The 12,802-nt window shown below is 35.1% G+C and overlaps 1 protein-coding gene across 9 annotated transcripts in view; it reads right to left on the bottom strand.

Moving 5' to 3' along the window:
* The window catches only part of Phc3 (polyhomeotic homolog 3), a 76,657-nt gene that overhangs the window by 28,924 nt on the left and 34,931 nt on the right, over positions 1-12,802 (bottom strand). For 7 of the 9 annotated variants that reach the window (XM_023717772.1, XM_023717773.1, XM_023717777.1 and 4 more), the window contains 3 exons: positions 12,213-12,459; positions 4,155-5,026; positions 3,817-3,864 (listed from right to left, as the gene is read on the bottom strand). In XM_023717772.1, coding sequence (XP_023573540.1) covers positions 3,817-3,864; positions 4,155-5,026; positions 12,213-12,459 — 1,167 coding nt within the window. The remainder of the gene's footprint in view (positions 1-3,816; positions 3,865-4,154; positions 5,027-12,212; positions 12,460-12,802) is intronic. The other 2 variants (XM_004633464.2, XM_023717779.1) reach the window with 1 other exon arrangement.

Here is a 12,802-nt window from a genome sequence, read left to right as displayed (position 1 = left end):
ATACTAAAAATTAAATTATGACAAGTATCTACAAAAAAGATGTACAATTTTCTTTTCTATTCTACTAAAGAATCTAATGAATCCTTTACAAAAAATAACTATGAATACCACACACACATACCCTAATCCATATGCATATATTTTTTATTTCTTTAATACTGTTCCATGTTTACGGAGAAAGATTTTAAGTCAACTACCTTGTCATCCAATTATAAAGATTATGCTTAAAAAGAATATAGACTCAAAAGTACTCTGAGAAGGAGCTGTTTAACTAGAAATTCCTGACTTACCAATGTTTTAGTAAACTTAAGGTTCTGTTTTCAGAGTGTATTTCTTGAGCTTGTTAAAGGTACTTTAACTGGTCATCATTTACCCATTATTTATGAAAAATGACAGATTACTGAAAACAAAGGCACAAGACAGTCCACTTTCCTTCTTCAAGCTTTTATTTAAATTTACAAGGATTATGGTTTTTAAGAACTTTTAAAACTGATTAATAGCCCAATAAATGTTAACGAAGTGAAAAAACCCTCAACAACATTCATAATTTTAAGCAACATCTAATAGTTATATTTATCTGTTGAAAAAGTTTGATGATTTGAAGGTTATAAAATTAAATATGAAAGTTATCCAGATTTGTGAATCAAACAACTACCACGGGTTATAAAAGACTATGAAGTATAATCTATAAAGGTAGACATAATAACAAATAATAAAGATTTTTTTTAAAAGTCTTGCTGGGTGTGGAGGCACATGCCTATAATCCCAGTACTATGGAAGGCAGAAGTAGGAGAATCCCAAGTTCAAGCCTGGCTGACACAACTTAATGACTTAGTGAGACCCTGTCTCAATTAAAAGAAGGCTGAGGATAAAGCTTAGTGTGAAGGACCCAGGATCAATCCCACTGCCACAAAATTTTAAAAATAGAAATAAAGGATTGAGCCAGGCATTGTGGCACATTTCTGTAATCCCAGCACTTGGGAGGCTGAGGCAGAAGGACTGCTGTGAGTTCGAGGCCAGCCTGGGCTATACAGTGAGTCCAGCACTAGCCTCAACTACATAGTGAGACCCTGTCTCAAAAAAAGTCAAAAAAAGAAAGTCTTTCCAAGCCTTTACTAAGAATAAAACCTTTTCCTTTTCAAGACCTAAAAATTGTGCTAGTGATAATTTTGTATCAAATATGATATACCAAGCTATGATCTGAATCAGTTACTAAGAACATAGCATTTTCATAAAGTTATCTATTAACAATCAGATATCTGGAAAACTATTTGGCCAAAAGAGACTCTACTTGACCTCTGGAGCTCAGAAGCAGTGATTCATCACTATACAAGGCAACAGTTATAGCTGCCAGTATCTGTTCACAATAGTAACTTTAAAAAGATGACAACACCCAATATAATGAAAATCATCCAAAAAAATCTGGAAGTGAACAAAAAAGTTCTTATTTCTAGTACCTTTTTTGCACCTGCTGGTGTAGTGATTAATTTGCCTGAGCAGTAAGGGAATTAATTCAGGGTAATGAGATAAATAAGATCTTATTATTAAAACTAGTTTGATTTTTACCTACATAGCATTTCCTTTAGTAGATTTTTAAAACTTATTTCTTAAAATGCTGACATTCTAATCTTTGCTGCTATCACATGTTATGCAAACATCTGCTACCTATCTGTTAAGGAATCAAAGCTTGATTATGCATAAAAGATTTTTTTTTTAGTGAAATTGTTTTAAAGGATGGAAAGACTCAAAACACAAACATTTTAAAAATACAGTAATCTATCAAAGAATACTGTTAAATATTTCTCATTCTTTACAGTTAAGACTAACCAACATGTTATTTTTTCCAAATCTCCAATGTGAAAACAAAATAAGTTAATAGAAAAAGTAGGCAAAAACAAATCTATCACAAACATCTGGTACAATCAGCACAAATAAATCTAAATGCAAGAACTAAAACACTGAAACAAGCAAACATGTGGAGGTTTTGCTCACAAGATCATTAGGGAACTGCACATCACAATTTCTGTTTAGCTCATAACCATCACTATTCTAAAAATAACAAAGACTGCCAAACTTACCTCAATTAAGTCCATTATTCCCATCTGTCTCCCTTTCCTAAATAAACTGAGGAACATTTGTTTATTAGTTCTAAATTATCTACCCTCAACATCTTATTTATACCCAATGTCAATTTTAAAAAAGTTAATAGAACTTTAAAAAAACACACTGATTTTACTTTGATAATTCACTCTTATCTTTCAAAATTTCACATCTCTTAAGAAATAAATTTATCTCTCTACCTTTAAATATTTGAAACAACCAAGAAAGTATAATTTGCTAAATGTGTTTTGACAGAAAAATACATTTAGCCAAAGATAATGAAAAGAAAAATATACCAATTTAATAAACAGAACTACATTATTCAAAGAAATGTAAAAGATAAGAAAAGGTAGCATGAACATCTACAACAAACATAGTAACTCAGTAACAACAGAGAAAGTTATTAATTTCACAGGAAAAAAGTTCTCCAGAAATGAGATAAGAAACTTTTGTAATCTATAAAAGGACAAGCATAAAATAGAACTTAAATATTTTCAGCTTTATTTCACTTTCTCTTTTTTCTTTTTGGTTTTTTGAGACAAGGTCTCTCTATGGAGTTCCAACTGGTTCTTAAACTCATTACGTAGCCCAGGATGGCCTTAAACAAGAGGTGATGCTCCTGCCTCTGGCCTACCAAGTGCTGAGATTACAAGCGTGCACCACTATGTCCAGCTTAATTTAGTTTTTAAAATGTTGAATTTTTGGAGTTTCTATCCAAATGTTCCCTCTAACAAAAACATTAGAAAAATACAAGAAATATTAGAAAAGTTTTATTTTTATTTGTTAAAAACCAAATCACTGAACTAGGTGAAAAAATAAATTTCAATTAAATTTTATTCTTTGAAGGTACAGTATATATTTCCTAAGTGTGAGTTTTTACATACCCTCTGTGAACTCCTCAAAAATCCATTAAAAGAATATTTAGATACCATAATTAAATAACATATTATTTCTAACATTTCTTTTGGTCAAGTTCTAATTTTTAAAAAGGGAAAAGGAAGTAGAATTAAATTTCTTTATGCCTATTTAAGATCACTCACATGGCAAGAATAAAACACCTATAAATTTATAACCTGAGATCCAAATGTTTCCCATTAATGAAACAACTTTGAAACTCTTTTCCTGAGTTAATGGTTATTTCATTTTAAGTAATACAAATTTCTTCTAGGAATATTCCATCAGAGATTATAAATTTTATTATTTTGACTAAAAGTTTAAAGACCTTATTTTTTTACTGTAAATTATTTTATAAATTATGAAGTCCTAAACTTTTTTTAAAAAAGATAACTTTCTAGGCAACATGTAACCCCTTTTAGAGGTTTATTATCATTTTCCTATAATTTCAATTATTCAAAACTTATTCCTCCCAGTGGATTTCTTTTATTCTCCGTATGAAAAGTAATCTACCAAGATTTTTGAGTTTTTAAAATGAGAAATATTTTAAATGTATATTTTCCCATAGTAGAATTTGAAAATCAGTTAATTTGAGGGCATTTAACTCTTTTTTTCCTAGAACAAAGTTTTGGGTTTTTTAAAAATAAAGTTTAAAAACAACTTCACCAAAAAAATTGCAGCATATATATACATCTCTACCTTGAAACAAAAGCCCCTTAAGGCCCAGGACTTCAGAATGCATACAACCAAAAAGGTTAGCTAGATAAATCATACGTTTAAGAACATACAAGCCAACAGAAGGGATCTATGAAGGATAATCACCTTAAGAGAAAAAACTTTGTGCAGATGACACTGGTTCAAATGCATTCCCTTGGGGAAAAAAAATCAACTCTGTAAAGATAGCAGATGGATTTGTTTAAATAGTAATAAAATTAACGAGGGACTTTTAATAACCATCACAAATTATTAAGCATGCAACCATACTACAACAAACAACAGCATTTTTTCCCCATACAGCACATTTGCCAGAATACTGACACATGGAAATTCCAAGCTTGTTAAATTAATAGGCATTTATATTTAGCAACATAACATAGTGTGGGAGAAAACAATTTTACTTTCAATTCATCAAGAAAGTCAAAGAGCTTCCAAGGGCTTACCACTGGTGGATCAACAGGTGCTTGTGGTTGTACTTGTAGGTTTACCGCAACAGTCTGTGGAGGAGGAAGAGTCTGAAATGGCAACTGGACCAAAGCTTCTGCAGCTGGAAGCTCCTCTTCGGACACCAAAGCATTCTGCACCAAAACCTGGCCCTGAGATAGAATTTCAGGCTGCACTTGTAAAGACTGCATAGACTGTAAGGGCAGTGATGGAATCTGAGCTGGAGGAGATGTTGACATGTGTGGAGGGGTTGCAATTGGGATTGGAGAGGACTGTAGGGTTGAATACTGCTGGTGTGATGTTGGAGACATAATCTGCTGACCTGGGGACACCAAGGCAGACTGCTGAACTGGGCCAATGTGTACAACAGGGGAAGCTGAAAGTGGAAGATGGGATGGAAGATTTAGCTGTGCTGTAGATTGTACCGGATTAGCAGCGGACTGCTGCAAATTTGGCCCTGGCTGCAGAGCTGATGACACAAGAGGGTGTGGCTGAATAAGTGCTTGTGGATGAATAATTATAGTAGGAGACTGACTTGGTGAATGAGGTGGTGGAGGAGACACCACTACAGACTGCTGTGCTGACTGTGACTGATTAGGAGATACTGTTAAGGGAGGGGGATGGCTCTGAATTGGTGAACAATGCTGTGACTGAGCACTGCTGGGAGCTGGAGGAAGGCCATGGTTTTGCAGTGGTATACAGTGCTGGGATGGGGGTGGATCTTGAGTTGAATTTTGAAGTGTGATTGGCTGGATTTGCTGTTGCTGCTGCTGTAATATCAGCTGATGATGAGAAACCTTGGGAGGTGGTGAATGAAGAGGAATCTGTTGATGTTTTATTAGAGAATGAGGCTGAATTGGAGAATATGAAGCTGTGAGAGAAAAAAATGACAATTAGTATAGATTTCAAAAATATCATTAGAATTTTTAAATATACCTAAAGAATGAAAGTTTTCACATCAGAAAGTCATAATCTTTAGAATTGTTATAAATCTTTTAACAGTGAAAAGTGAAATTTTATGACAAACAGCTTTTCCCTGGAAAACTATAAACATTTGATAAAATAAGCTGTACTTTGGAGAGTTCAAAAAGAAAACTACCTAAAATAGTCTGGCACAAATCTGAATCTATGCATGGTTTGTCATAAATTTTATACTTTACCAGAACAGTGCATTGATATTTAGCAGAGTTTATCCACTTGAATTTCATCTTTGAGAAAGAAATATTTGAGGGAAAGAACTTCAAAATCCTACAAATGTTATTAAAACACAAAATAAAGATCTCATCCTATCTACATCTGGCAGCACCTATAATCAATGTAACTAATTAATGAAACTCTAGGCTATTCTAAATCTAGGAGAGTACTAGTTTTGCATGCAATGAAGTAATGAAAAGTCCAATCTCCTTAAACAAAGGATCTTAAATCCTCTCCCCACCACAAAAGTCCTATAATAATTTATAAATAACAGTAGCAAATCTCCACAGAGGGTCCTCTCACAACAGGGACAAATAAAAATTATCAAAATCAAGTTGTGCCTCTTCTCCAAACCCACACACATGTTCAGAAAGAGGGAGATGCTGACAAAACCCTAACTACCTAAGAATGAAAACTGAGTTCATTAGAAGATAAACTGAAATGATTTCTTAATGTTAGTGCCACATAATCTACTTTTATGTTCAACCATATTTATGACAACACCATTATAAAAATTTCCAACAACTTTTTAAAAATGTTTTTATATTGTGTTCTTTTTAAAATTGGGGGGACCTTTAAGGAAATAACAATTGATTAATATCTCAAGAAACAGTGTTCAGAAGGTTTGATAGCTATCTACTAATCATTAAAAGAAGGGAGACTTGAAAGTGTAGCTCAACAACAGAGCACATGCTTCACATGCACTAAGACTTGAATTCAAGCCCCAGCACAATGAAAAGAAAGGAGAAAGAAAATTAGGTCTTATGCTTCCTCTAACAAATTCTGACATAGTAATTAGATTAGCACTTCAAACCAAGACAACCCTTTAAAAAGTACTGGTGAGGGGGCTTGAGTTAGCTTAGTTGTTTAAAGCGCCTGCTTGGGGCTTTAAAACTCAGTAGCTGGGGACCCAGCTCCACATGCCACACCAGACCTGCCCTAAAGGCAGCCTGAGCCAGCCAAAAGAAAAAAATCCCGACACTGACAAAGGTTCTAAAAAAAAAAAAAAAACCTTCTCTAAAAAGTACTGATGTTATAGACTATATTAACAAGTATTAATAACAGACATAGTAAAATGTATATTACAGACTATGTATTACATCACTGGAAAAAAAAAAGGAAAATTAACACTGGTTTCCACAGAACAGCTTCAAAGGGGCTTAGAGTGCTCTCTCATCTTTCATTTGTATTTATAAAATGCCTGTGGAGTAGGTGGGCATTATTAACCTTTTACATAAAATTGTCCACAATCATAACAGAAAAAGTCCTAAGTTATAATTTAAATTTAGCGCATTTTTGAAATACAAGACATTATATCCACTAATAATTTTTGTGCTGTAATAAATCAATATTCTAGAGTAGATAATTCAATAAATCAATGAATGGTATAGCCAATGGTATAGCCTTTTCTAAATTTTTCTTGGATCAGAAGTCAAACTTAGTACATATCTTTTATATTAGTCTATAAACACATACAACCACATATATAGAATAATTATCCAAATATTTGAAACAATACCTCTGTATAAGGAAAGCCCAATACTCTAGAGAATGTCATACTGCTTAATTTCTCAGCTTTTAAACATTTTTATTATTGTCAGAGTAACCTTATATTTGGGGAATTAATCACTGGCATTATTTCTTTCACACATTTTTAATATTTTAATACTGTTATCTACCATAACATTATTTCAATAGTAAACAACAAATCTATGAAGTGCACATGGTATTATACTAATCTAACATATTATAGATTAACAAACTGAACAGTTACTTCCCTGAAATCACCTGCATACCAAGGAGCAGTCCTAGATCTTAAAGATCCTGTAACTCTAAGTCTAGGAAACTATGGAGTGTGTACTCCAGCTGTCAAACCATCTATGTTGAAGTCTTAAGCCCAATGTGGCTGTATTTGGAGATAGCACATGTAAGGAATTAAAGTTACAAGAAGCCCTAAGGGTGGAGCCTTGACATGACAAGATTTGTAAATCATTAAGAGCACTCAGAGAGCTCTTCCACTGTGCACTTGAAAGAAGTCATGTTAACACACAGTGAGGCAGCGCCTATCCCCAAACCAAGAATAGAGCCCTCACCAGAAAATAAAGATTTCCAAACCTTAATCAGGATTTCTGGTTATCCAGTGTATGGTATTTTGCTGTCAGCTTCAGCATACTAATACTGAGCCTTCTTACTACATACTCGACTATTGTCTGCAAAAAACCTATTGTTTCCAATTATATTAGCTTCATAAAAGCTTTTATTTTAAAAAAAAAAAAGATTGACTGATTGATTGATTTGGTACAGGGTTTCGCTATGCAGCTCGGATTCATGGTGATCCTCCTGTCTCGCATGGCATAAGTTATCAGGGATTGAATCTGGGTCCTTGTGCTTGCCAGGCAGGCACTCAGACTGCCAAGCTATCTCCCCAGCCCCTATAAAAGCTTTAAAAACCACTGAAAGTGGAGTGTGTTGGAATATGCCTACAATCTAAGTATTTTGAAGGCTGAGGAAAAAGGATCATAGGTGGCACCTAGTCTGGGTAACTTTGTTCCCATGAATGAATGAATGAATGAATGAATGAATGAATGAATGAGGCTGGGGAGGTAGCTAAGTGTAAAGGTACTGGATTCAATCCCCAGTAAGAGACAGACAAACAGATAGATAGACAAACAGAGCTTTAAAACTTTTCCACTGTAAGGGCTGGTGAACTAGCTCAGTGGACTAAGCGCCTGCTTAGGCAAACACAGGGACCAGGGTTTGATCCCCCGCACCACAGGCTGAGCCAATCATTGAGACAGGGCGTGTTGGTGCATGCCTATAATCCTGGCCCCTGGGGAGACTGAAAACAGGAGGATCATTACAAGTCCAAGCTGCGCAGTGAGACCCTGTACCAAATACATTTAAAAAATAAAAAACTTTCCACTCTAATGTGGTTCATGATTTCCATTCACTTGGTTTAAATTCACCTTTATTTTGTATATTAAAAATAGAATTACTGAAAAAAAAGTAAATAAATAAAATTACTAACAAGTAGAAACTCCACCCTACAACAAACAGAAATAAAACCAAGTTATCGCAGCATAAAAACCATGTAGAATGCAAAATTTTTTAAATAATATGGGTGACCTGTTGAGACAGCTTCAGTGGAGGAAGACAAGTTACCAATTCCAGAATCTCTCAAAGTATCTTAGCTTCAAATTAACTTCCCACTATGGAGAGAAACCAAGAAGTGTAACATGTAAATGTTGTGTTTGTCTGTTTTTTTTTTTTTTTTGAAACAGAGTCTCGCTCTGCAGTTCAGGCTGGCTTTGAACGCACTTTGTAGCCCAGGCTGGTCTCAAACTCAATGATCCTCCTGCATCAGCCTCCTGAGTGCTAGAATTTCAAGTGCGCACCACCACACCCTACTTAGATGTTGTTTTGGCAGAAGCTAGGAATTTCTTTGAATAACTACAGTTTTAAGACTTAAATATAAATCTTGTACTTGCAAAAGTTTATGCAGTTCAGTGTTTCATGTGATTTTGTTTCTAATGAACAACATCATGGAAAACCTGAGTTTGGCTGACACAGTTAGGATCTGAATTTAAATGGAAAAACTTGAAACTCTAGTGCTTAGATTATTTGTCTCCTTCACAGTTATACAAAATACTGCCTTGCCCATCAAAGAAGGCAGACAATGAGGACATCATTACACTACCAACAAAAGAGGGAGGAGGGGGCGGGGAGGTAGCTCAGTGACATAAACACCTGCCTTGCAAACACGAGGTCCTGAGGTCAATCCCCAGTACCAAAAGAAAAAGGAGGGAAGAATGAATTTTAACTTGGAACCAAGTATTGGTATGGGGGAACTGAAAAACTCAAAAGTAGATCTCCTTTTCTTCTTTTTTTTAAAATGTGATATTTTTTCTGTCTGCTTTTTTTTTTCTTTAATGTATTTAGTACAGGGTCTCACTATGTAGATCAGACTTGTAGGCTCCCACGGGCTGGGATTACAGGCATGCACCACCATGCCCAGTCTACCTGCTTTTCTTTCCTTCCTCCCTTTCTTTCCTTTTGGTGCTGGGGATTGAACTCAGTACCTTGCACTTGTCAAGTGGCACTTGTGCCACTGAGTAGTTTGTCAGGCAGGCACTTGATCCCCAGCCCTACAATCTTTCTTGAACTAAACTGGAAAAGAGTTCCCAGCTTTCTCTGTAGATACATCTTCATCAGAAAGAAGTTAATCTATTTTTCATTATAATCTATCAAAAACTACAAGAACTGCTATATACTATTCAGAACAGTCATTTCAATGACAGTGAGTCACTGCTCCTCCATCCTGACTGTCAACACTGGTCAGATGCTGGCTTGAGGCTGGGAACACTCTGGAGAGTGCAGCACAAAAAGCCAGGCATCAAGCCATACACAGAGAGGATACTGGGACACAGATGTTCATCAAAAATAAGCCCAACTGCACACAACTGTAATCCCAGCACTTTGGAAGCTGAAGCAGGAGGACTGCTACAAATTCAAGGCCATCCTGGGCTACATAGTAAGATTCTGTCTCAAAAAAAAAAAAAAAAAAAAAAAAACACACAAAGGGCCAGAGATATAGCTTAGCAGCATGAGGGCCTGCCTGGCAAGCACAAGGTCCTAAATTCAATCCCTGGTACCAAAAAAATTATAAAAACCAACAAACCTATCTAAATACACTGTGAATGGGTTTACTAATTTATAATAGTATATCAAAATCTACAGTACTTCTCTAAGAATCAGGTCCAGTAGTTCAAAGTAATATATCTAATGCCAATGAGAAAGTACTTACAGTTTCCATTATTCAAGTGGAAAAATAAACTGTTGTTTAATCAAATATATACTGCACACCGCTACCCTCAAGGACTTTCCTATCCAGTAAAGAGCTTAAGATTAATGAGTATAAAATAATTAAAAAAGAAAGAACTACATGAGAACATAAAATGCTATAAAAGCTCAAAGTGAGGAAAAATTTCTAACTAGAAAAATCAATGCCAAGATACTGAGAAGCAGTGAAACAGAGATGCTGGCAATACTAACAGAAAACATGAAAAGAAACAGATTTAGGCAGGACAAAGGCAGACTTCAGTAATGTGAAAATCTTTAAAATTAGAGTTATCAAAGACAAAGAACAGAAAAAAGATCTTTACCTGTCAAGATAAAAAAAAGATTTTAATGAAATATATATGAGATACCTAGTCTAGGACATCTCTCAATATATCCACATTCACAAACACACATCACACTGGTGTAAAAACATATGCAGATATATTAGGGATAGAGAACAGCTGTTACAGTTTGTGTCTAGATGTCCCTCCCAAGCCTCATGCAGTCACACATGAGAATTTTTTTTCAGATACTGGAACTGAGTCATGGTGCAATGCAAAGCTCAAGGGGACTAGGATTAAGGGTGTGAGTGCTACTGGCCCCCTAAGCAGCCTGGATAAGGTATAATGGGAAGAAAGAACTGTGCTCTTCTGCTTGTTTTGCTACCTTCTGCCCACAATGAACTGTCTCCTCGGCAATGCCTGTCTGCCCTCCACCCTGCTTTGGAGACAGCCAATTATGGACTGCAACCTCTACAAACTGTGAACTACATAAACCTCTGTAAGTGTTAGGTATTTTGTCCTAGGAACAAGAAAAGGAACTAAGACAAGACTTCAGTATGCTTGTAAAGCAAAGGAAAAGAATTAGTATAAGACAAAAGAAGCTACAATAGTTACTAAATATGTCAAGAGACAGTTTAAAAAAAATCAATGACATAAGCAAATGTTACTTATGATTTAAGAAGAAAGCAGATGCTGGACACGATGACACACACCTGTAAACCAAGCTATTTGGGAGGCTGAGACAGAAAAATCCCAAGTTCAACACCACAAAAACTGTCTCAAAATAAAATTTTTAAGAAGGGACTTAGAGTGTACCTCAAGGGTATAGTGCATGCCTACCATATGCAAGGTCATGGGTTCAATTCCCAGCAACACAGAAAAATAAAGCAGAACCTTATTTTATTAGAAGTAAAGAAAGCTTAATCTAGACAAACTGTGAGAGAAACCCAGGAGATGAGTAAAAATGGCCGCAACATTTTCAATACACAAAAGAACCAAAAGGCAAGCCAGGTGTGGTGGTACATGCCCATAGTCCTGAGGAAGGAGGATCACTATGAGTTGGAGGCCAGGATAGGCTACAAAGTGAGTTCAAGGTCAGCCTAAAGTGCAGAGTGAGACTCTGTCTCAAAAAAAAACCATAAGGCAAGGTCATCTACAAAAAGAATAAAAAGCACAGATGGACTTAAAAGCTTAACGAAAACAGAAACAATATACCTGATTCCCTGATCATCTCCCTCAGATAAAATTAGAAATGGAAAAAAGCAATAGTAAGGAATATAATTTCCTTATTTGCATATCCTTATTTTTGGAAAGTGACAAATTCTTCCCACTGATGATTTTAAATAAATGTATAAACTTGTTTTTTTGAGCAAGCTTTTAAATCTGTTCCACTATAATGTATTACATAAACTGCAGATAAATATTTTAAAGCTAAAAGGTTTTATCAATATAAAGAGATAAACACATAATAAACATGTTAATCAAATGTCAATTAACAAAAAAAATCTATTTTATCGTTATAATTTGTTTTATCTATTGGCCTTTTAAAACCTTTTTCACACCACACTGGGAGATGTTCTTTCTTTAACTTACACTGAAATTCACATTTTAAAGGGTTTTAAAAAGTCACTGATAAAAAAAAAAAAAGTCATTCATGTTCCAATACAAGACAACCCTTGTTTTGCTCTATCTGGTAAGAAAATGTGTAATACAACTATTTTCAACAAGTTTTATTTATCCCACCTGGTGCTATTAACTGGTGAATACTTGATGTCCGGGTGACAGCTGTGCTTCGTGATTCCAGACTTGGACTCTCTCCTTTCTTATTACTTTCTGGAGATGGATCTCGTTGGCTGACTTTAGAACTGGTCACTGTTGTTTTGTTATGACAAATTGTCAATGACTGAGTTTGACTACTGCTTTTTGGTGGACCATTCTGTGAGCTAGATAATACACCCAACTTCTGGCTGCGTAATGTTAAATTCTGAACCTAAGAACCACATAACAGAAAATAAGGATGAAAACAGATGGTTTTAGTTGATACACTAATCATTTTAATTAGAACAAAAATATGACAACATATTTATATTAGATTTTTCACCCATAAAGCTCCTAACATTTAACTGATTAGTTGTGAGGAATGGGAGAATTACTATTGCGAGTAGTCACATCTTAAATATTAGGTGGGAACTTTTAAAAAGATGGAAGGAGCAGGAACCAGGCAGAGAGGAGGTAAGGCCTGGGGGAGAAAAGGTGGGAGGAGAAGAAAGAATGGATCATAAAGAAGTAAATGAAAACAGAACAAGTGTGTGTGTGTGTGTGAGAGAGAGAGA

Source organism: Octodon degus, unplaced genomic scaffold (genome assembly GCF_000260255.1).
Source record: "Octodon degus isolate 3935 unplaced genomic scaffold, OctDeg1.0 scaffold00055, whole genome shotgun sequence".
Taxonomy (NCBI): domain Eukaryota; kingdom Metazoa; phylum Chordata; class Mammalia; order Rodentia; family Octodontidae; genus Octodon; species Octodon degus.
This window is presented reverse-complemented; position numbering and strand designations above follow the sequence as displayed.